The 25490-nt window shown below is 36.7% G+C and overlaps 1 protein-coding gene across 6 annotated transcripts in view; it reads right to left on the bottom strand.

The window, feature by feature from the left end:
- The window catches only part of OPHN1 (oligophrenin 1), a 602961-nt gene that overhangs the window by 20770 nt on the left and 556701 nt on the right, over positions 1-25490 (bottom strand). For all 6 annotated transcript variants that reach the window (XM_067724252.1, XM_067724257.1, XM_067724254.1 and 3 more), the window contains 2 exons: positions 16540-16687; positions 7098-7421 (listed from right to left, as the gene is read on the bottom strand). In XM_067724252.1, the coding sequence (XP_067580353.1) occupies positions 7098-7421; positions 16540-16687 (472 nt within the window). The remainder of the gene's footprint in view (positions 1-7097; positions 7422-16539; positions 16688-25490) is intronic.

Genomic DNA, 25490 nt, shown 5'->3' with positions numbered 1-25490 from the left:
CTATCTAGCTAGAAAATAAAAGAGTCAGGATGTGGATCTAAGCCTTTGTGATATCAAAGTCTCTTTTTTCATAAAATTATATTCCCCCTAGTCCCCTCTAGATTAGTCACAACCTCCCAACATGAGTCTCCCCATCTAGTAGCCAATTAAATTTGCAGAAGTCAGCCACATTTTGAATTTGTAATTTGTAACTTAAAAAGCCCATAGTTTTGCTGCAGTTGTGCCCTCTTGTCCCTATTTCTACTATACTGGAAAGTAAGAATGAGAAAACAATAGTTCACAGGTTCAAAGCTTCTTATAGGAAGGTAAAGTGATAGTTCTGCCTTACTGGAAAGAACACAGACTTTGATGCCTGCCAGACTTGCTAAGACTTAGATCCCAGATCTGCCAGTTACTCACTATGAACCTTTGGCAATTAACACCTTTGGGAGCCTCAGTTTTCTAGTAGAAAAAAAATATATTCTTCACAATAAGTTTGTGAGGATAAGAAATATTATGCTAGTACCTAGTACAGTGCCAGGAACATAGCAGATACTTAATAAATGGTAAATATAATGCACCTAATGTAGAAGCACCAAAATATATAAGGCAATTATTAACAGACTTAAAGGAAGAAATTGATAGCAACACAATAATAGTAGGGGACTTTAACACTCAACTTACATCAATGGATAGATCATCCATACAGAAAGTCAACAAGGAAATAGCAGTCTTAAATGAAACATTAGACCAGATAGATTTGATAGATTTGTATAGAGCATTCCACCCAAAAGTAGCAAAATACATATTCTCCTCAAGTGCACATGGAACATTCTCAAGGATAGACCATATGTTGGGACACAAAACAAGTCTCAATAAATTTAAGAAGATTGAAATAATATCAGGCAACTTTTCCAATCACAATGGAATGAAACTAGTAATCAACTACAAGAATCTACAAGAATTACAAATACGTGGAGAATGAACAACATACTACTGAAAAACTATTGGGACAACAAAGAAATCAAAGGAGAAATTGAAAATTACCTGAAGACAAATGAAAATGAAAATACGACATACTTAAATTTATGGAATGCAACAAAAGTGGTACTAAGAGGGAAGTTTATAGCAACACAGGCCTACCTCAAGAAACAAGAAACAAATCTGAAAGAAACAATCTAACCCTACACCTAAATGAACTAGAAAAAAAAGGAAAAAAATGAAGCTCAAAGTCAGTACAAGAAAGGAAATAATAAAGATCAGAGTGGAAATAAATGAAATAGAGACCAAAAAGACAATACAAAAGATCAATGAAGCTAAGAGCTGTTTCTTTGAAAAGATAAACAAAATTAACAAACCTTTAGCTAGACACTAAGAAAAAAGAGAAAAGTCTCTGATAAGTAAAATCAGAAATGAAAGAACAGACATAATAACAGATACCACAGAAATACAAATAATTATAAAAAAAAAGTTATGAATAGCTATATGCCAACAAATCAGCCAACCTAGAAGAAATGGACAAATTCTTGAATCCCAACCTTCCAAGACTAAGTCATGAAGAAAGAAAATCTGAATAGACCGATCACTAACAAAGAAGTTAAAACAGTAAACAAAAACCTCTACCAAACAAAAGTCCAGGACGATACGGCTTTGCAGGTGAATTCTACCAAACATTCAAAGAAGATTTAATACCTATCCTTCTCAAACTTTTCTAAAAACTTAAAGAGGAGGAAAAACTTCCTAACTGATTTCACAAGGCCAACATTACCCTGATACCAAAACCAGACAAGGACAACACACACACACACACACACACACACACACACACACACACACAGAGTTACAGGCCAATATCTCTGATGCACATGGATGAAAAAATCCTCAACAAAATATTAGCACATCCAATACAATACATTAAAAGGATCATACATTGTGATCAAGTGAGATTTACTCCAGGGATGCAAGGATGGTTCAATATGTACAAATCAATCAATGTATACACCACACATTAACAAAATGAAAACTAAAAAATGTATCATCTCAATACATGTAGAAAAAGCATTTGACAAGATTCAATATCCACATATGATAAAAATTCTCAATAAAATGGGTATAGAAGGAAGTACCTCAACATAATAAAGGCCATATATTACAAATTCACAGGCAACATCATACTCAATGGTGAAAAACTGAAAGCTATCCCTCTAAGATCAGGAACAAGACAAGGGTGCCCACTCTCACCACTCTTATTAAACATAGAATTGGAAGTCCTAGCCAGAGCAATTAGGCAATAAGAAGAAATAAAATGCATCTATATTGAAAGGAAGAAGTAAAACTGTCACTATTTGCAGATGATATTATTTTATACATAGAAAACATAATAAAGAAAAAAGAATGAAAAGAAATGAAGACAACTTAAGAGACCTCTGGTACAACTGTAAACACAACAACATTTGCATTACAGGGGTGCCAGAAGGAGAAGAAGTAGTGAAAGGAACCAAGAAAATATTTGAAGAGATTATAGTTGAAAACTTCCCTAACATGGGAAAAGAAATAGTTACCCAAGTCCAGGAAGTGCAGAGAGTCCCATACAGGATAAACCCAAGGAGAAACACCCCAAGACACACAGTAATCAAATTGACAAAAAATAAAGACAAAGAAAAATTATTAAAAGCAACAAGGGAAAAATGACAAATAACATGCAAGGGAACTTGCATAAGGTTAACAGCTGATTTCTTAACAGAAACTCTACAAGCCAGAAGTAAGTGGCATGATATACTTAAAGTGATGAAAGGGGAGAACCTACAATCAAGAATATTCTACCTGGCAAGGATCCCATTCAGATTTGACAGAGAAATCAAAAGCTTTAAAGAAAAGCAAAAGCTAAGAGAATTTAGCACACCAAACCAGCTCTACAACAAATGCTAAAGGAACTTCTCTAAGTGGGAAACACAAAAGAAGAAAAGAACCTACAAAAACAAACACAAAACAATTAAGAAAATGGTCACAGGAACATACATATCAATAATTACCTTAAATATGAATGGATTAAATGCTCCAACCAAAAGACACAGGCTCACTGAATGGATACAAAAACAAGACCCATATATATGCTGTCTACAAGAGACCCACATCAGACCTAGGGACACATACAGACTGAAAGTGAGGGGATGGGAAAAGATATTCCATGAAAATGGAAATCAAAAGAAAGCTGGAGTACCAATACTCATATCAGAAAAAAATAGACTAAAATAAAGAATGTTACAAGAGACATGGAAGGACACTACATAATGATCAGGGGATCAGTCCAAGAAGAAGAGATAACAATTATAAATATATACACACCCAATATAGCAGGACGTCAATACATAAGGCAAACGCTAACAGCTATAAAAGAGGAAATCAACAGTAACACAATACTAGTGGGGGAATTTAACACCTCACTTACACCAATGGACAGATCAACCAGACAGAAAATTAATAAGGAAGCACAAGCTTTAAATGGCAAAATAGACCAGATAGATATAACTGATATTTATAGGACATTCCATCTGAAAACAGCAGATTACACTTTCTTCTCAAGTGCACATGGAACATTCTCCAGGATAGATCACATCTTTGGTCACAAATCAAGCCTTGGTAAATTTAAGAAAATTGAAATCTTATCAAGCATCTTTTCCGACCACAAGGCTATGAGATTAGAAATAAATTACAGGGGGAAAAGACGTAAAAAAACCCCACACACATGGAAGCTAAACAATACATTACTAAATATCCAAGAGATCACTGGAGAAATCAAAGAGGAAATCAAAAAATACCTAGAGACAAATGACAATAAAAACACGATGATCCAAAACATACGGATGCAGCAAAAGCAGTTCTAAGAGGGAAGTTTATAGCAATACAATCCTACCTCAAGAAACAAGAAAACTCTCAAATAAACAATCTAACCTTACACCTAAAGTAACTAGAGCAAGAAGAACAAAAAAGAACCAAAGATAGTAGAAGGAAAGAAATGATAAATATCAGAGCAGAAATATATGAAATAGAAACAAAGAAAACAATAACAAAGATCAATAAAACTAAAAGCTGGTTCTTTGAGAAGATAAACAAAATTGATTAACCTTTAGCCAGACTCATCAAGAAAAAGAGGGAGAGGACTCAAATCAATAAACTTAGAAATGAAACAGGAGAAGTTAGAACGGACACCATAGAAATACAAAGCATCATAAGAGAGACTACTACAAGCAACTGTATGCCAATAAAATGGACAACCTGGAAGAAATGGACCAATTCTTAGAAAGTATAACCTTCCAAGTCTGAACCAAGAATAAATAGAAACTATGAACAGATAAAACACAAGTAATGAAATTGAAACTGTGATTTAAAATCTTCCAACACACAAAAGTTAAGGACCAGATGGCTTCACAGGTGAATTCTATCAAACATTTAGAGAAGAGCTAATACACATCCTTTTCAAATTCTTCCAAAAATTTGCAGAGGAAGGAACACACCCAAACTCATTCTACGAGGCCACCATCACCCTGATACCAAAACCAAAGATGCTACAAAAAAAGAAAATTACAGACCTATATTACTGATGAAGATAGATGCCAAAATGCTTCACAAAATACTAGTAAACAGAATCCAGTAACACATTAAAAGGATCATACACCATGATCAAGTGGGATTTATCCCAGGGATGCAAGGATTCTTCAATATATGCAAATAAATCAATGTGAAACACCACATTACTAAATTGAAGAATAAAAACCATATGATCACTTCAATAGATACTGAAAGAACTTTTGACAATATTCAACACCTATTTATGATAAAATACTCACCAGAGAGTGGGCATAGAGGGAACCTACCTCAGCATAATAAAGCCATGTACAACAAACCCACAGCAAACACCATTCTCAATGGTGAAAAACTGAAAGCATTTCTGCTAAGGTCAGGAACAATACAAGGATGTTTACTCTTGCCCCTATTATTCAACATAGCTTTGGAAGTCATAGCCATGGCAATCAGAGAAGAAAAAGAAATAAAAGGAATACAAATTGGAAAAGAAGAAGTAAAACTGTCACTGTTTGCAGATGACATGGTAATATACATAGATAATCTAAAGATGCCACCAGAAAACTACTAGAGCTCATCAGTAAATTTGGTAAAGTTGCAGGATACAAAATTAAGGGAAAGAAATCTCTTGCATTCCTATACACTAATAATGAAACATCAGAGAGAGAAATTAAGGAAACACTCCCATTCACCATTGCAACAAAAATAATAAAATACTTAGGAATAAACTTGCCTAAGGAGGTAAAAGACCTGTACTCAGAAAACTATAAGACATTGATGAAAGGAATCAAAGATGACACAAACAGATGGAGAGATATACCATGTTCTTGGATTGGAAGAATCAATATTATGAAAGTGACTATACTACACAAAGCAATCTACAGATTCAATGCAATCCCTATCAAACTACCAATGGTATTTTTTACAGAACTAGAACAAAAATTTTTAAAATTTGTATGGAGACACAAAAAACCCCGAATAACCAAAGCAATATTTAGGGGAAAAAAATGGAGCTGGAGGAATGAGACTGACCTCAGACTATACTACAAAGCTACGGTAATCAAGACAATATGGTATTGGCATGAAAGCAGAAATATAGATAAAAGGAACAGGATAGAAAGCCCAGAGATAAACCCATGCACTTATAATCAACTAATCTATGACAAAAGAGGCAAGGATATACAATGGAGAAAAGGTAGTCTCTTCAGTAAAGTGGTACTGGGAAAACTGGACAGCTAAATGTAAAAGAATGAATTAGAAAACTCCCTAACACCATACAGAAAAATAAAATGGATTAAATACCTTAATGTAAAACTGGACACTGTAAGACTCTTAGAGGAAAACATAGGAAGAACTATGTAAAGAACTCTTTGACATACATCACAGCAATTTCTTTTTTGACCCACCTCCTAGAGTAATGGACATAAAAGCAAAAATAAAGAAATGGGACTTAATGAAACTTAAAAGCTTTTGCACAGCAAAGGAAGCCATAAACAAGACGAAAAGACAATCCTCAGAATGGAAGAAAATATTTGCAAATGAATCAACAAACAAAGGATTAATCTCCAAAACATGTAAACAGCTCCTGCAGCTCAGTATTAAAAAAAAAACAACCCAATCAAAAAACAGGCAGAAGACCTAAATAGACATTTCTCCAAAGAAGACATACAGATGACCAAGAGGCACATGAAAAGCTGCTCAACATCACTAATTATTAGAGAAATGCAAATCAAAACTACAATGAGGCATCACGTCTCACTGGTTAGAATGGGCATCATCAAAAAATCTACAAACAACAAATGCTGGAGAGGGTGTGGAGAAAAGGGAACCCTCTTGCACTGTTGGTGGGAAAGTAAATTGGTACAGCCACTATGGAGAACAGTATGGAGGTTTGTTTAAAAACTAAAAGTAGAACTACCATATGACCCAGCAATCCCACTACTGGGCATATACCCAGAGAAAACCATAATTCAGAAATACACATGCACCCCAATGTTCATTGCATCACTGTTTACAATAGCCAGGTCATGGAAGCAACCTAAATGCCTACTGACTGACGAATAGATAAAGAAGATTTGGTCCATATATACAATGGAATATTACTCAGCCATAAATAGGGATGAAATTGGGTCATTTGTAGAGACGTGGATGGACCTAGAGAGTGTCATACAGAGTGAAGTAAGTCAGAAAGAGAAAAACAAATATTGTACATTAACGCATATATGTGGAATCTAGAAAAATGGTACAGATGATCCAGTTTGCAAGGCAGAAGTTGAGACACAGATGTAGAGAACAAACGTATGGACACCAAGGGGGGAAAGCGAGTGGCGGGGTGGTGGTGGGATAAAAAAAAAAAAAAAGAAACCTAAGTAAGAGATTATAAAATCCATTCAATGGAGAATATTTTTAATTGGTAAGATCCTATGCATAATTCTATGTTATTTTAATGAAATTATTAAAGTGAACAATTTCTAGGGAAATATAAAAAAAAATAGTTGAGGTAATTTCTCTTCCCTGTGGGATTCCCAAGCACTTACCTTCCTTGTGGTGAGCCAGGGGCCGAGGAGCTGGTCTCTTTACATGGAAAGAGGAGGTCTTAGTGGGCCCATGACCTGGCACAGGTCCATTGGTGGCCTTTGGTATGGCCTTGGTCCCTCCATCCTGCAGCCTAGATACCAACTTCCCCACATCCACCTCGAGGCAGGACTCCAACTTGCCATCTGAAACAGGCCTGCTTGGGGATTTCCTCCCATGATCTGCTTCCCCACTTCTCTGCATAGGCATTTTGGGGTGTTGTGGCATCTTGGTTGGTTCTATACTGCTGATGATAGTACCATTCGGTGTTCTGTGTTGGATTTCATCTAGGAAAAGATGGTGCAAAGAGGAAACATTAATGATAAACTTTGTATATATAATATTGCAAAGTTATACACATATTCAAAGGAACTATTGTCATGGAACAAATCAATGATATCCCACAAAATCAGTCTCTACCCATTCCAGTTCATGTGGAGTCACAAGTCTCATAAAACAGGGAATTCAGCTTAAGATCTGAGTATTATTTTCATGACCACAATTCAGCAAAACCACAATATGCCAAGATACTTTATTTAAAGGGATATGTTAAAAAGGGACTTAAGAGACCCCAATCAATTGTACATTATATTACTTTTAAATAAGGTACCATTTAATCCCTATTTCTATTTCTCTCAAAAGTAATTTATAAAGATCTCTTAAATTTCAAGGTAATACACTTAACAGAATTTAACTTCTTTCTCCATCCTCATAAAGACATCCTCAACTCACCACTTTATGGCTTTCCCTTAGCTTTTGTGGTTTACAATTTCCTGTGACAATAGTATATGCTTTTCAGTTGCCCTGTTTCTTAATTAAAGCTTTGAGTCGCTAATGAGAGCCAAGGATATTCTCCCTAGAAAAATTAACCTACACAAATACATGTAAAATTTTGAAAACTAATTTTAAGAGATTCATGGAACCCCCTGAAGCTGTTAATGAACCCCCGATTGAGAACTCCTGCTCTAAGGAAATTATCACCTTCCTTGGTAATAGAAAACCTAGATCAGAGTGTAGTGGTTAAGAACAGAGGTTCTGGTCAGCTAAATGAGACCTGAGAGATATGTCAACCAGTTGTAATATATGCGTCTTATTTGGATCCTGGTTTTTTTCAAAAAAAATGTAAAAATAGGAGAATCTGAATACTGACTAGACAGTGATCTTAAGGAATTACTATGTTGTTTAGTGTTCTTTTCTTTTATGTATGACGATGGTATTGAGATTTTGGTTAAAATAGTTTTCTTATCTTTTACAGGTACATACTGAAACATTTATGGATGAAATGACATGATGTCTGAGTTGGGGCAATTGATAGGGGTACAGATGAAACAAGATTGGGCATGTGGCAAGGATTCTTCAAAAAATGCAAATTAATCAATGTGATACACCATATTAACAAATGGAAAGAGAAAAACCATATGATCATCTCAATAGATGCAGAAAAAGCATGAAGAAGATTGTTCTGGAATTAGATGTTTGCACAAGCTTGTGAATAGACTAAAAACCACTGACCTACACTTGAAAAGGGTGAATTTTATTTCATATGAATTATATCTCAGTTTAAAAAAAAGTTAGAAAATTGTCTAGAGTGGGTGATCCCATTGGTGATCTTCTGGCACAAAGAACTCCTCACACAGAGGGGCAAATTAAGACCCAGAATAAGGAAGTGACTAGCCCAAGTTATTCAGTAAGCTAGTGGCCAAGGTTAAATTATATCTCAGGTCTACTATCACCCAGTTCATTCATTTATTACACACATTTATTGAGGATTTATGATATGCTAGATACTATGCTGGCACTAGGGATACAGAGTGAAAAATTTCTGCTGGCATAGAGATTATATTTTCTGGTGTGTATTTGGGGAGATTGTAAATAGACAAATAAATGAGTTTATCCAATTAAAATGGGAGTATGGAACAACAGAGTAGGCATTCAGTGTTCCCTTCTACTTTCTCCTAAATGCCAGATCACCTCCTAAGGAGGTGATCCCTTAAACTGGGTGATCTCTTTCCCTTCATTATTCCCTATACGCCCAGCCATTTATTCTACAAGTATTTAATGAACACATGGGATATATAGGAATTGTTCTAGAGGCTGGTGATAAAAGTGGATCTGACATTCTAATGGGAAAGACAGATAATAAACATGTGAACAAAGTAGCAAGTGATAGGAATAAAATAAAGCAGTGTAAAAGGATAGAGAGTAATGGAGAAGGAGAAAGATCTATTTAAATAGAGTATTCAGAGAAGGTCTCTATGAAGAGACGTCATTTAGCTGAGATCTGAATGAAGGAGTAAAATTTGCAAAGTTCTGGAGGAAGAATGTTTAGAACCAAGAGAACAGCAAATATAAAGGACCTTGGGTAAGTTTGACATGTATAAGGAATGGCAAAACCAATGAGATTAGAGCAGAGAGAACAAAGGGTACAGAGAGACAGTGAAGTTCAGAAATGAGATCAGAAAGGTAAGTGAGGATCATATAATGCAGAATAAAATGTAAATTTTCTTCTAAAAATGAAGAGAAGTCACTGGAAATTTGGACCAGAGGGAATGATATGATCTGATTTACATGTTTAAAAGAATACACATCTTACTGGCTGCTGTGGAGAACAAATTATAGTCAGGCAAGAAGAAAAGCAAGGATAAGAGTTTGGAAGCTCCTGTAGCCACCCAAGTAAGAGATGATGGTGGCTCTACCAGGAAGGTAGCAGTAGGAATTAGTAGGTTCAACATACAATGTGCACGGAGAGCTAAGAGGAATTGCTGATGGATTAGGTGTAAGGTAAAAGGAAAAGAGAGTAATCAAGGATCATCCCAAAGTTCTTGACCTTAGCCATTGGGTGACTGGTACTGCCAATTACTTAAATGAGGGAGACCAGAGTAAGAGTAGATTGAGGAGGAATAGGAAATCAAGAGTATTTGTACATTTTGAATTGGAAATGTCCATGAGTCATCTAAAGAGAGATGCTGAACAGGGAGTTTGAGATGGGAAGAGGGGAGATAGTACTCCTTGATATATAAATTTGAAAATCATCCTCATATTTTAAAGATATTTAAAACCATGAGACTGAATGAGATCACGCAGAAAACGAATATAAACAGAGAAGTGGACTGAGAAAAATAGAACAGAACAAAACAAAATAAAACTCTGGGACCTTCCAACATGTAGAAATTGAGAAGAAAAGGAAAACCAAGAGGAGACTGAAATGGAATGTCTAGTGAGGTAGAAGGAGAGTTTGGTGTCCTGAAAGCCAAGTGAATAAGTGTTTCAAGAAGGAAGAGTAACTAAAATGAAATGCTTCTCACAGGCTGAGTATGATAATAGTGGAGTGGCACATGGAGATTGTTGGTAATCTTGACAAAAAAGGTCTCAACAGACTAGTGAGGAGAGAGGCCCATTTAAAATGGGTGCAGAATCCATACTAAGCAATTATTCAACTAAATGGCATTTATTTGTTTATCTATCTGTATCTATCTATCTATCTATCTATCTATCTATCTATCTATCTATCTATCATCTATCTATCTCCATTTAGCCTATAAACTCCTTGAGGCCAGGGACTGTCTTAATTCCACCTAGCATAGTACTTAATCCATGTGAGCTGATTTTCTCCCCAGCTTTATCGGGATATAATTGACAAATAAACATTGTATATATTTAAGGTATACAATGTGATGTTTTGATATATGAATACATTGTAAAATGAGTACCACAATCAATCTAATTAACATATCCATCACCTCATATAGTTTCAAATTTTGTGTGTGGTAAGAATATTTAAGATCTACTCTTTTCATAAACTTCAAGTATACAATATAGTATTATTAACTACAGTCACAATGCTGTATCATATCTCCAGAACATATTCATCCTGAATAACTGAACCTTGTACCCTTTGATCAAACACCTCCCCATTTCACTCTCCCCTAAGTCCCTGGCAGCCACCATCCTACTTTATGCTTCTATGAGTTTGACTTTTTTAGATTCCACATATAAGTGAAATCATGCAGCATTTATCTCTCTGCCCTTATCTCATCTCACTTAGCATAAGGTCCTTCAGGTTCATCCATGTTGTCACAAATTACAAGTTTTCCTTCTTTTGTACCTAAGGCTGAATAATATTCCATTTTGTGTGTGTGTGTGTGCACCTGTGTGTGTTTCTGGGTGTGTGTCTATGTATCTCTCACATTTTCTTTATCCATTCATCTGTTGATGAACATTTTGCTACTTCCATATGCAGCTATTGTAAATAATGCTGCAATGAACATGAGAGTGCAGATATCTTTTTGAGATACTAATTTCATTCCCTTTGGATATATTCCCAGAAGTGGAATTACTGGATCATATGGTAGTTTATATTTTTTCATTGACACAGTTGGTAACTTTTGTTCTGTGGGCAACCAAAAAGAAGTAACAAGAGGGCTTCCCTGGTGGCGCAGTGGTTGAGAGTCTGCCTGCCAATGCAGGGGACACGGGTTCGAGCCCTGGTCTGGGAAGATCCCACATGCCGGGGAGCAACTAGGCCCGTGAGCCACAACTACTGAGCCTGCCCGTCTGGAGCCTGTGCTCCATAAGAAGAGAGGCCGCGACAGTGAGAGGCCCGCGCACCGCGATGAAGAGTGGCCCCCGCTTGCCACAACTGGAGAAAGCCCTCACGCAGAAATGAGGACCCAACACAGCCAAAGATAAATAAATAAATAAATTTAAAAAAAAAAAAAAGAAGTAACAAGATCACAAAATATGAAGAACTGTTAATAAGTGGTATGAGTGAAACAAACTAGGGACAGAGGCAAACAACCAAGGAGAGCCACTTTGGTGGTTGAAGAGGGCCTTTTGGAGGAGGTGGCACTTATCTTGAGACCTGAAGCATAAGAATGACCCAGCCATGCGAAAGTGCCAAGGGAGAGTGTCCAGCAAAGGGGATAGCAGGTGCAAAGGCCTGGATTATGAGGGCATGCTTGAGGTCCTGAAAGAACCTGATATACCTGGAGGATGGGGATGATACATGTATCAGTAGTTCATTCCTATGTGTTGTTGAGTAGTACTCCATTGTATGCATATACCACAGTTTGTTTGTTCATTCATCAGTTGATGAACATTTAGGTTGCTCACAGTTTTTGGCTGATATGAAAAAAGCTGCTATAAATATTCAAATGTAAGTCTTTGTGAAGCTGTGTTTTCATTTCTCTTGGGTACATACTTAAGAGTGGAGTTGCTGGGTTATGTGGTAGCAATTATTTGATTGCTTTTTGTTTTTGTTCCTGTGTATGGGTCATGCTTTCTTGTTTCTTTAGATATATCATAATTTTTTATTGAAAACTGGACAGTTTAAGTAATATAGCAACTCTGAAATTCAGATTATCTCTTCTCCCCAAGGTTTGTTGTTGTTGCTGTTTATTTTAGTTATTATTGTTAGTTTACTGACTTTTTTCACCCATTTATGTTAAATCTGTATTCTTTGTTGAGTGTGGCCACTAAAGACACGGCTTAGTTAGTTTTGTGGTCAGCTAATGATTAGACAGAGATTGCCTTAAAACACTAAGAACCAATATGACTCCCAGTGTTTGCAAAGGGGCTCTGTATCAATGTTTGAGTATGCCTTGAACACTCAGCCAGGCAGTTGACAACTCTATATGGTAGTTTATTTTTAATTTTTTGAGAAACCTACACACAGCTTTCCATAATGGCTGTACTAATTTACATTACCACCAACAATGTACAAGGGTTCCCTTTTCTCCACATTCTTGTCAACACTTGTTATCTTTTGTCATTTTTTTGTAATAACTATAATAGGTGTGAGATGATATCTTGTAGTTTTGATTTGCATTTCCCTGATGATCAGTGATGTTGAGTAACTTTCCATATACCTGTTGGACATTTATTTGTCTTGTTCTGAGAAATGTCTATTTAGGTCCTTTGACCTTTAAAAATTGGGTTATTTCTTTTCTTATTATTGAGTAGTATGGGTTCCTTATGTATTTTGGAATATTAACCCCTTATCAGACATATGATTTGCAAATATCTTCTCCTATTCTGTAGGTTGTCTCCTCACTTTCTTGATTGTTTCCCTTGCTGTGCAGGAGCTCTTTAGCATGATGCAATCACATTTGTCCATTCTGCTTTTGTTGCCTATACTTTGGGGGTCATATCCAAAAAAATCACTGCCCAGACCAGACAATGCCAAGTAGCTTTCCCCCCACATTTTCTTCTTGTAGTTTTACAGCTATGGGTATTACATTTATGTCTTTAATCCATTTTGAGTTGATCTTTGTACATTGTGTGAGATAAGGATCCAATTTCTCTGCATGTGGATATCCATTTTTCCCAACACCATGTACTGAAAAGACTATACTTTCCCATTGTGTATTCTTGACACCTTTATCAAAGGTCAATTGATCATAAATGTGTGTACTTTTTCAGGGCTCATTATTCTGTTTCATTTGTATATATGTCTATTTTTATGCCAGTACTATACTCTTTTGGTTACTATTGCTTTGTAGTATATTTTGAAATCATAAAGTCTTCAACTTTGCTTTTCTTTCTCAAGATTGCTTTGGGGTCTTTTATCATGAAGTTTACATAAAACATAGTTATAGCAGTCTGTTTAAAGCTAACAAAGTAACATTGACTACATATAATAACTCTACATTTTAACGACTGCTACCCCTACATTTTATGTTATTGATGTCATAATTTATAACTTTTTAGATTGTGTATCCATTAACAAATTATTGTAGCTATAGTTATTTTTAATACTTTTGTAATTTCACTTTCATACTAGAATTAAAAGTGGTTTACACATCACTATTACAGTATTAGAATATTCTGAATTAGGCTATATTATGTTTACCAATTTGTTTTATACTTTCATATGTTTTCATGTTGTTACTGTCCATTTATTTCAACTTGAATACCCTCTTTTAGCATGTCTTATTTATTTATTTAATTGAAGTACAGTTGATTTACAACGTCCTGTTATTTTCAGGAGTACAGCACAGTGATTCAGTTATATATACAGTACAGTGATTCAGTATATATATATATATATACACTCTTTTTCAGATTCTTTTCCCTTATAGGTTATTAAAAATATTGAGTATATTTCCCTGTGTTATACAGTAGGTCCTTATTGGCTATCTATTTTATATATAGTAGTGTATATGTGCTAATTCCAACCTCCTAATTTATCCCTCACCCACTTTCCCCTTTGGTAACCATAAGTTTGTTTTCTATGTCTGTGTGTCTATTTCAGTTTTGTATATAGATTCATTTGTATCTTTTTTTGTTAGATGCCACATATAAGCAATTTCATATGATATTTGTCTTTCACTGTCTGGCTTACTTCACTTAGTATGATATGTTTTAACATTTCTTTTAAACCAAGTCTGGTGGTAGTCAACTCCTTCGTTTTATCTCTCCTTCATTTCTGAAGGACTGCTTTGCCCAGTATAGTATTCCTGGTTGGCAGTTTTTTTCCTTTCAGTATTTTGAATATATCAACCCATTCTCTCCTGGCCTGCAAGGTTTCTGCTGGGAAATCTGCTTACAGTATTATGGGGGTTTCCTTTTATTTGATGATTTGCTTTTTTCTTGCTGCATTCAAAATTCTCTTTGTCTTGGAATTTTGAGAATTTTATAACAATGTGTCTTGGTTAAATCCTCTTTAGGTTTAACTTATTTGGGTTTCTTTGGGCTTCATGGATCCAGATGTTCATTTCCTTCTCCAGATTTAGGAATTTTTCTGTCATTATTTCTTTAAATAATCTTTGTGCCCCTTTCTCTTTCTGTGCTCCTTCTGAGACTTCCATATGTGTATATTGGTTTGTATACGGTGTCCCATAGGTCTCTTAGGTTTTCTTCATTTTTACAATCTTTTTTTCTTTTTGTTCCTCTGACTGGATAATTTTAAGTGACCTGTCTGACTGCACTGATTCTTTCTTCTGCTTGTTCGAGTTTGATGTTGAAGCTCTCTACTGAGTTTTTCAATGCAGTCATTGTGTTCTTCAGCTCCAGAATTTCTTTTTGGTTCTCTTTTTTTATGATTTCTATAACTTTCTTGAACTTCTCATGTATTATTTTCCTGATTTTGTTTAGTTGTCTGAGTTCTCTTGTAGCTCACTGAGCTTCTTTAAGATGATTATTTGGAATTCCTTTACAGACAGTTCATAGATCTCCATTTCATTAGGATGAGTTCATTGTGCTTTATTTTGTTCCTTTGGTGGTGTTGAGTTTCCCTGATTATTCCTGATCCTTGTGACCTTGAGTGGGTGTTTACCTATTTGAAGAAACAGGCACATCTTCCTGGCTTTGGCAAGGAAAGCCTTTGGTCAGGCAGCACAACCAGAGATTCTGGTTAGGCCACCTGGCAGGCTCCAGAAGTGGGCTTGCTGCTGGAGTCCTTGGGTAGGCTGGTCTGGTGCCAGGGTCAGTGGATGGGCAAGTTTTCATCCTAGATCTACAGGGGAGAGCTTGAAGCCTGGGTCCAGGGGGCTAGCCTGGCATTGAGGCAGACCTGGAGGCTGGATCCGCAGGAGGCTGGACTGTATGCTGAACTATGGTTATGTCCTGGAGACTAGAGCCACAGGGGCCAGCTTGGCATGTAATGGGTCTGGATTCTGGGTCTTCAGGGGCAGGCCTGGTGCCTGGGGCTACAAAGAATGGCCTAGTGCTGGGGCAGGTCTGGAGCTTGGGTTGGTGGAGGCTGGCCTAGAGTCTGGAAAAATGGGGGATGGGTTGGTGCTCAGGTTTACTGGGGTGGGCCTGTTGCTGGGGTCCAAGGTAAAGTTGGGTGCTCATCTCACTCTCCTTCCTCCATGTGGAGGGGATTTCTCCCTGAACTACACTGTGTAAGCTTGGGGGAAGGGTGACATGGGTAATATGAAAATGTCCTTTCTAGCATCTGCAATGTACCTTTTCTTATTTCTGTACTCAACCCAGGTTCTCTGAACTCTCATCTGGATTCCATAGATTTCATGAAGGGGTTTTCATGCATGGATGGTTGTTTGAATTCACATTACTGTGAAGGGACAAGCACTAGAAACTCCTATTCAGCCATCAGTTCTCTATGTTAACTGAATTTGTATTTAAAAACTCAGAACATTCAGAAAACACATTGCTCACTCATTTCAATGTACTGAGGTACAGATCTAAGAACACCTTGTATCCTTCACTGGTCTGCTAAGGGAAAATGGTAGCTGATTTTACAGGTTCATCTCTGTCCTATCCACTGCCAAAAGAATAATTCACTCTCTGGGCACAAATTTTACAAACCTTGGCTTGCCTGGCCCAGGACCCAGAAAACGTCTAACTTTTCAGAAAAGATGGTTATGCCTCCATGTCTTCCTTTCAATATTCTCTTTGTCTCCAATCAATATTAAGAAGCTAAGGGTAAACTTTAGTACTGACCTTCACTTTCATCCAGGGAAGAAGTATAGAAAACTGTCCTTTCCCTCAGCAAGCGCTTCGAAATTGTGATTGGTTTGTGCCTTCTTGCTGTCACTCGAGGTGGAGGCACTGGGGGTGCAGTACTTTCCTCAGGTGGACCTGAATAAATCTGTAGAGGGGAAATATTTCCAGAAAACAATTAGAAAGATCAACTTTTTGTATCCTTAATGCTAACTACCAGTTGATGCCCATCAGCATTACACCTAAAGTCTGCCATAGCAATTCTAATATGACTAAAGGAATTGTGGGGATTTTCTTAATCACTCTAGCTACCAGCAAGTGTTTAGAGATCTCCTATCATGTTTGAGGTGCAGGATCTGGTACTTCTCAGTGTGGAGGAAAGAATGCAGACAAAAACTGCAACATCAGGAGAGCACCCTTCTATTTATTAGATGGGATGCTGCCCAATACATGGATCATTTAATAAAACCAATTAGATCATTACTTTAAAAACCTGCAACATCAGTCCTGGATTTTCCACTTACTGCCTGGGAAACTGTAAAAAAGTCACTACTTCTGCCAACAAAACCCAGAAAAAGGTCATCTCACATCTCTGAGCCTTAGCTTCCTCATCTGTAAATTGGTGGGAACACCACCTATCACAGGGTGTGGTGAGTGAGAATCAAGTGAAAAGGGTAGTCAAGGTACATTGTATGGGTAGGGGTGGTGTGTGAAGAATGATTAAAAACACCCACATGCATTCAATATTTCTGAAAAGATACAACCCCCAAAAAAACACACCTGGTTACATTGTTTGCCCCAAGACAGGACTAATGAGTGGCTAAGGGAAGTATGGAGGAAACTTATTTTTCACCCCTATATCACTTTGATCTTTAAAAATTTCATACCATGTATGCATTACTTATTCAAAAAAGATAGGACAAACACAAAGTGCCTTGGAAGATGTAAAAAGTGCTGGGTAAGTGAGGGAGGAGCTGTGATTAGAATTTGTATATAATGTCTCATATGCACTTAAGATCTTCCTGTCCCTGGGGAGAATGACTTTTGGGAAGAGTGAAAATATTTTGGGAAGACACACATATGTGGTGATGGAGGAAGGGGACCAGTGTCCATTGCAATAATGAAATCAACCCCAATGATTAATGCAAAGAGAAATGTCACAGCCCAACATTCTATCAGGCAAGAGTCAACATAGATTGTAGTCACAAAACTTACATGAATGGGAACACAAGGCAAGCCTGTGTAAAAGCTGCACAATGATAGAGAACAAGGTAAGAAGAATCATAAAGCTGTATATGTCTCAATGTCTCACGGTATACGGAAAAGAGAATATGACATAGTAGCAAGCAGATGAGCTTTGAGGTCATATACATTTAGGTCATATTTCTGGTTCCACCACCATTAGTAATAATATTCTAAATAGCTACCATTTTGTGAGCATCTGCTTAGGCACTATAGTAGCTATTACAAATATTCCTTGCTATTCATCAAACACACCAGGGACTTTGCACTGAGTGTTTTTTCTACCTGGAGTGCTCTTCCTCCAGATATCCATATAGCTTGCTCTCTTGATTCCAGTAGGATTAACGATCAAATATACCCTTCTCAGTGAGTCCTTCCAGGCAAATGTATCAGAACTTTGACATGCTTCCTCTACCAAGTGCTTCCCATCCCCCGTCCCTATTTAACATTTTTTCTTATCACTTTCTAACATAGTATATTGTATTCAATACTTATTTAGTTTTTTGTTGTCTGCCTCTCCACTCAATTGTATACAATACTGAAGTATATCATTGTGTTCATGCTGTAACTCCAGCAACTAGAAGAGTGACTAGAATTGCTGGGCCAAAAAACAAACACATTTAAAATTCTGTTATAAAAGGCCAAATTATCCTCTGAAAAGACCATAACAGCTACTTTCTCCTCAAGCCAAAATACGGCAAAAGAAATTAGATTTACAACTTCAGCATGAAACAATTAAAAAACTAGAAAAAATGTAACAATGATTCTGAAGGCATTTGAAATCTGGCAATTAAGGACAGTGATCCATGAGAGACAGGAAAAATAAATGAGGTGAGGTGAGCCCCATGACTGTACCATGTTACAGCCTGGAAAGATTCTTTGGGCCATAATACAGGAAGAAAAACCCAGAGAAGCCCAGCAGTCTCCATTAGCTGAAGACACTGAGTTGCAAGTAGGAGGAGGGCAAGGAAGAGAGAGTTTTGAGGGCAGGGTACCAGAAAGGAGATAGCTGCACAGAGAGCTCTGAAGATTTGCAGGGGTACTATTTAAGAATTTAGGTGCGTAAAATCAATCAATGTGATAAACCATATTTGCAAACTGAAGAAGAAAAACCATATGATCATCTCAAAAGATGCAGAAAAAGCTTTCAACAAAAATTCAACACCCATTTATGATAAAAACCCTCCAAAAAGTAGGCATAGAGGGAACTTACCTCAACATAATAACGGCCATATATGACAAACCCACAGCCAACATCGTCCTCAGTGGTGAAAAACAAATCATTTCCGCTAAGATCAAGAACAAGGCAACATTGCCCACCCTCACCACTATTATTCAAAATAGTTTTGGAAGTTTTAGCCACAGCAATCAGACAAGAAAAAGAAATAAAAGGAATCCAAATCGGAAAAGAAGACGTGAAGCCGCCACTATTTGCAGATGACATGATAACTATACATAGAGAATCCTAAAGATGCTACCAGAAACTACTGGAGCTAATCAATGAATTTGGTAAAGTAGCAGGATACAAAATTAATGCACAGAAATCTCTTGCATTCCTATACACTAAAGATGAAAAATCTGAAAGAGAAATTAAGGAAATACTCCCATTTACCATTGCAACAAAAACAATAAAATACCTAGGAATAAACCTACCTAAGGAGACAGAAGACCTGTATGAAGAAAACTATAAGACATTGATGAAATAAATTAAAGATGATACAAACAGATGGAGAGATATACCATGTTCTTAGACTGGAAGAATCAACATTGTGAAAATGACTATATTACCAAAAGCAATCTAGAGATTCAATGCAATCCCTATCAAAATACCAATGGCATTTTTTACAGAACTAGAACAAAAAAATTCACAATTTGTATGGAAACACAATAGCCAAAGCAATCTTGAGAAAAGAAAATGAAACTGGAGGAATCAGGCTCCCAGACTTCAGACTACACTACAAAGCTACAGTAATCAAGACAATATAGTACTGGCACAAAAACAGAAATATAGATCAGTGGAAAAGGATAGAAAGTCCAGAGGTAAACCCACATACCTATGGTCACCTTATTTTTGATAAAGGGGGCAAGAATATACAATGGAGAAAAGACAGCCTCTTCAGTAAGTGGTACTGGGAAAACTGGACAGCTACATGTAGAAGAATGAAATTAGAACACTCCCTAACACCATACATAAAAATAAACTCAAAATGGGTTAAAGACCTAAATGTAAGGCCAGACAGGATCAAACTCTTAGAGGAAAACATAGGCAGAACACTCTATGATATAAATCACAGCAAGATCCTTTTTGACCCACCTCCTAGGGAAATGGAAATAAAAACAAAAATAAGCAAATGGGACCTAATGAAACTTAAAAGCTTTTGCACAGCAAAGGAAACCATAAACAAGACCAAAAGACAAACCTCATAATGGGAGAAAATATTTGCAAATGAAGCAACTGACAAAGGATCAATCTCCAAAATTTACAAACAGCTCATGCAGCTCAATATCAAAAACACAAACAACCCAATCCAAAAATGGGCAGAAGACCTAAATAGACATTTCTCCAAAGAAGATATACAGATTGCCAACAAACACATGAAATGATGCTCAACATCACTAATCATTAGAGAAATGCAAATCAAAACTACAATGAGGCATCACCTCTCACCAGTCAGAATGGCCATCATCAAAAAATCTATAAACAATAAATGCTGGAGAGGGTGTGGAGAAAAGGGAACCCTCCTGCACTGTTGGTGGGAATGTTAATTGATACAGCCACTATGGAGAACAGTATGGAGGTTCCTTAAAAAACTACAAATTGAACTACCATATGACCCAGCAATCCCACTACTGGGCATATACCGAGAAAACCATAATTCAAAAAGAGTCATGTACCACAATGTTCATTGCAGCTCTATTTACAATAGCCAGGACATGGAAGCAACCTAAGTGTCCATCAACAGATGAATGGATAAAGAAGACGTGGTACATATATACAATAGAATATTACTCAGCCATAAAAAGAAATGAAATTGAGTTATTTGTAGTGAGGTGGATGGACCTAGAGTCTGTCATACAGAGTGAAGTAAGTCAGAAAGAGAAAAACAAATACCATATGCTAACACATATATATGGAATCCAAAAAAAAAAAAAAGGTTCTGAAGAACCTAGGGGCAGGACAGGAATAAAGATTCAGATGTAGAGAATGGATTTGAGGACACGGGGAGGGGGAAGGGTAACCTGGGACGAAATGAGATAGTGGCATGGACCTATATACACTACCAAATGTAAAATAGATAGCTAGTGGGAAGCAGCTGCATAGGACAGGGTGATCAGCTCGGTGCTTTGTGACCACCTAGAGGGGTGGGATAGGGAGGGTGGGAGGGAGACACAAGAGGGAGGAGATACGGTGATATATGTATATGTATAGCTGATTCACTTTGTTATACAGCAGAAACTAACACACCATTGTAAATCAATTATACTCCAATAAAGATGTTAAAAAAACCGAATTTAGCTGCCTACTAATCAATACCTACGTGTGATGCAAGAACCACATGAAAGAATTAGAGGAAGCAATTACCTAAGATCACACAGTGGCTGGAAGAATTCCTGTCCTCACCAGCCACAGTGGATTATTAAATAATTCATAGGGTACTGAGTACAGTACACAGACAAATTTTGCCCCATTAATGAAGAAAAATTAACCCTAGACTAAATCGTATTCATTTTCTGCCTAAAAAAGCCTAAGGGAAATACTTGAAAGCATCAAGCTGTTCTTGGGTAATTTACCTGCACCCCAGAAACAAGCTCAAGAACATTATTTATAGCAATAAAAAATGGCCATCATACAAGAAGGTAAAATTAACAATGTCTTGCATCCAATAAAGAATTATCAGAAATTCATAGCCCTGTCTAATTTTAATGTATTTTATTTCTGTTTCTTGCTCAATTGCTCTGGCTAGGATTCCAGTACTGTGTTGAATAGGAGTGGTCACAATGAGCATCCTTATCTTGTTCCTGATCTTAGAGGGACAGTTGTCCACCTTTGTCCATTGAGTATGATGTTAGCTGTGGGCTTTTCCTATATGTTCTTGGTAATGTTCAAGTTTGTTCTTTCCATACCCAATTTGCTGAGAGTGTTTATCATGAAAGGATGCTGGATTTTGGCAAATGAATTTTCTGCATATATTGAGATTTTTATTTTCCATTCTATTAATGTAGTGTATCACATTTTTTGATTTGCATATGTTGAACCATCCTTGCATCCCAGAAGTAAATTCCACTTGATTATGGTCTATGACTCTTTTAAAGTGCTGTTCAATTAAGTATGCTAGTATTTTGTGGAGAATTTATGCTTCTATATTCATCAGGTATATTGGCCTATGGCTTACAGTTTTCTTTCTTTCCTCCTCCGCCTCCTTTTTTTTTGTAGGGTCCTTATCTGGCTTTGGCATGAGGGTAATGTTGGCCTCATAAAATGAGTTTGGGAGTGTTTTTTCCTTTCAAATTTTTAAATTGAGAATAATTGGCATTAATTCTTCTTTTAATGTTTGGTAGAATTCACCAATGAAACAATCTGGACCTGAGCTTTTCTTTTTTGGCAGACTTCTGAATACTGATTCAATCTCCTCACTCACTATTAGTCTGTTCAGATTTTCTATTTCTTCATAATTCAGTCTTGGTAGCTTGTATATTTCTAGGAATTTATCCATTTTTCTAGGTTTTCCAATTTGTTGACATATGATTATTCATAGTAGTCTCTTATTATCCTTTGTATTTCTGTCGTGTATCTCTTTTCATTTTTGATTTTATACATTTGCATCTTCTCTCTTTATTTATTAGTCCAGCTAAAGGTTTTCAGTTTTACTTATCTTTTAAAAAACTCAACTTAGTTTCATTCCTCTTTCTATGGTTTACCTGGTCTCTATTTCACTTATTTCTGCTCTGATCTTTTTTATGTCCTTCCCTCTGCAAACGTTGGGCTGAGTTTGTTCTTTTTCCAGTTTCTTGAGGTGTTAAATTAGAACGTTTATTTGTGATCTTTCTTTTGTCTAATGTAAATGTTATTACTGTAAAATTCCCCTCTTAGAACTGCCTTTTCTGCATCCATAAGTTTTGATTGGTTGTTTTTCTATTGTCATGCCTTTCAAGATAGTTTTTGACCTCCCTTTTGATTTCTTGCTTGACCCATTGGTTGTTCAGAAGTGTGTTGTTTCCCACATATTTGTAAATTTTCCAGTTTACTTCCTGTAATTAATTTCTAGTTTCATACCATTGTGATCAGAAAAATACTTGGTACGATTTCAAGCTTCTTACATTTGCTTACATTTATTTTATGACCTAACTTATTATCTATCCTAGAGAATGTTCCATGTGCACTTGAGAAGAATGAGTTTATATTAGAGTTACATAATTAACACACCAACATATTGCAGTATTAAAGTATTCTGAATTTCACTATATACTTACCTCTACCAGTAGGTTTTATATTTTTATATATTTTTGCATTACTAGTGTCCTTTCATTTCAGCTTGAACAACTCCTTTCAGTACTCTTGAAAGGCAGGTCTAGTGTTGATAAACTCCCTCAGCTTTTGTTTGTTTGGTAAAGTCTTTATCTCTCCTTCATTTCTGAAAGATGACTTTGCTGTGTAAAATATTCATGGTTGGAAGGTTTTTTTTTTCTTTCAGCATTTTGCATATATCATCCAACTCTTTCCTGACCTGCAAGGTGTCTGCTGAGGAATCTGCTGATAGCCTTATAATGGTTCCTTCATATGTGAGGGTTTTTTTCCTTCTGTCTGCTTTTAAAATTCTCTGTCTTTGATTTTAGACTGTTTCATCATAATGTGTCTTGGAGAAGACTGTTTTGGGTTGACATTTTGAGATAGTTAGCTTCATAAGTGTATCCCTAGATTTAAGAAGTTCTCAGCCATTATTTCTTTAAATAAGCTTTCTCCCATTCTTCTCCTTCTCGGACTTCTGGGACTCCAATAATGCATAGATTCTTTCTTTTAATGGACCCCATAATTCACATAGACTCTCTCCACTCTTTTTCATTCTCTTTTCTTTTTGCTCCTCTGAATGGATGGTCTCAAATGACTCTTCTAATTCACTGATTCTTTCTTCTATTTGGTAGAGTGTGATATTGAAGCTCTCTATTGAATTCTTCAGTCTAGTCATTGATTTTTGAACTCTAGGATTTCTTTTTTTTTTTTAATGGTTTCTGTTCATTTGTTGAACTTCTAATTTTGTTCATGCATTGCTTTCCTAATTTCGTCTACTTGTTTATCTTGTTTTCTTATAGTCCATTGAATTTCTTTTTTTAATGAAAGTATAATTGATTTACAATATTATATTATTTTCGGGTATACAACATAGTGATTCAATATTTTTACATATTATACTCCATTTAAAGTTATTATAAAATATTGGCTATATTCCGTGTGCTATACAATATATTCTTGTAGCTTATTTATTTTATATATAGTATACACACATGCCTCTTAATCACCTACCACTATATTGCTCCTCCCCGTTTCCCTCACCCCACTGATAACCATTAGTTTGTTCTCTATATCTGTGAGTGTTTCTGTTTTGTTATATTTTATTCAATTGTTTTATTTTTTAGATTCCACATATAAGTGATAACATACACCATTTGTCTTTGTCTGACTTATTTCACTTAGCATAATACCCTCTAAATCTATCCATGTTGTTGCAAATGGAAAAATTTCAGTCTTTTTATGGCTAATAGTCCATTGTGTGTATATATATATATATATATATATATATACAGCCACTTTATTCATTCATTTATTGATGGACACTTAGGTTGCTTCCATATCTTGGTTATTGTAAATAATGCTGTGAAGAACATTGGGGTGCATGTATCTTTTCAAATTAATGTCTTCATTTTCTTCAGATATATACCCAGGAGTGGAATTGCTGGATCATATTGTAGTCCTATTTTTAGTTTTATAAGAAACATCCATACTGCCTTCTATATTGGCTGCACCAGTTTACATTCCCACCAACAATGTACTAGGGTTCCCTTTTCTCCACATTCTCATACTGAGATTCTGGATGGGCCATATGGTGGTGTCCAGAAGGAGACTTACTGCTTGAGTTCTTGGGCAGGCAGGTCTGGCACCTTGGTCAGCAGGCAGGCAGGCCTGGTGTTTGGATCCAAGCGTATGGACATGGGGCTTGGATTCACTGAGGTAGGCCTGACACTTGAGTCTGCAGTGATGGGCCTGTGATCTGGGTTCATGTGGATGAATCTGGATCTGGGTCCATGGGGGCTGACTAGGCTCAGGGGATCACTGGGGTGGCCCTACCATCTGGGTCCATGGGGACTATTCTGGTGCCAGATGGGTCAAGGAGGCTGATTTCATAGGGACTGGACTAAAACCTAGGGTGATGGGGGCTGGTCTGCCCTTTGGGCAAACCTGGAGCCTAGCGCCATAGAAGATGGACTGTAATCTGGGGTCTCAAGGGTCAGCCTGGAGATTAAGTCTATGGAGGTCAGCCTGTTGCTAGTTCAGGCCAGGAGTCTGGTTCTCTGGGAGCCAGACTATAAGCTGAGGCCACAGGTGCTTGCCTGGCACTGAGGTGGGCCAGAAGCCTGGGTTGACAGGAGCCTGCCTGGACCCTGAGCCATAGGGGCAATCCTGGCATTGAGTTAGGCTGGGAGCCTTGGTCTAT

The sequence above is a fragment of the Pseudorca crassidens genome, chromosome X, assembly GCF_039906515.1.
Source record: "Pseudorca crassidens isolate mPseCra1 chromosome X, mPseCra1.hap1, whole genome shotgun sequence".
Classification (NCBI taxonomy): Eukaryota; Metazoa; Chordata; class Mammalia; order Artiodactyla; family Delphinidae; genus Pseudorca; species Pseudorca crassidens.
The sequence above is the reverse complement of the archived record's forward strand: the minus strand, read 5'-3'. Positions and strand labels throughout refer to the sequence as shown.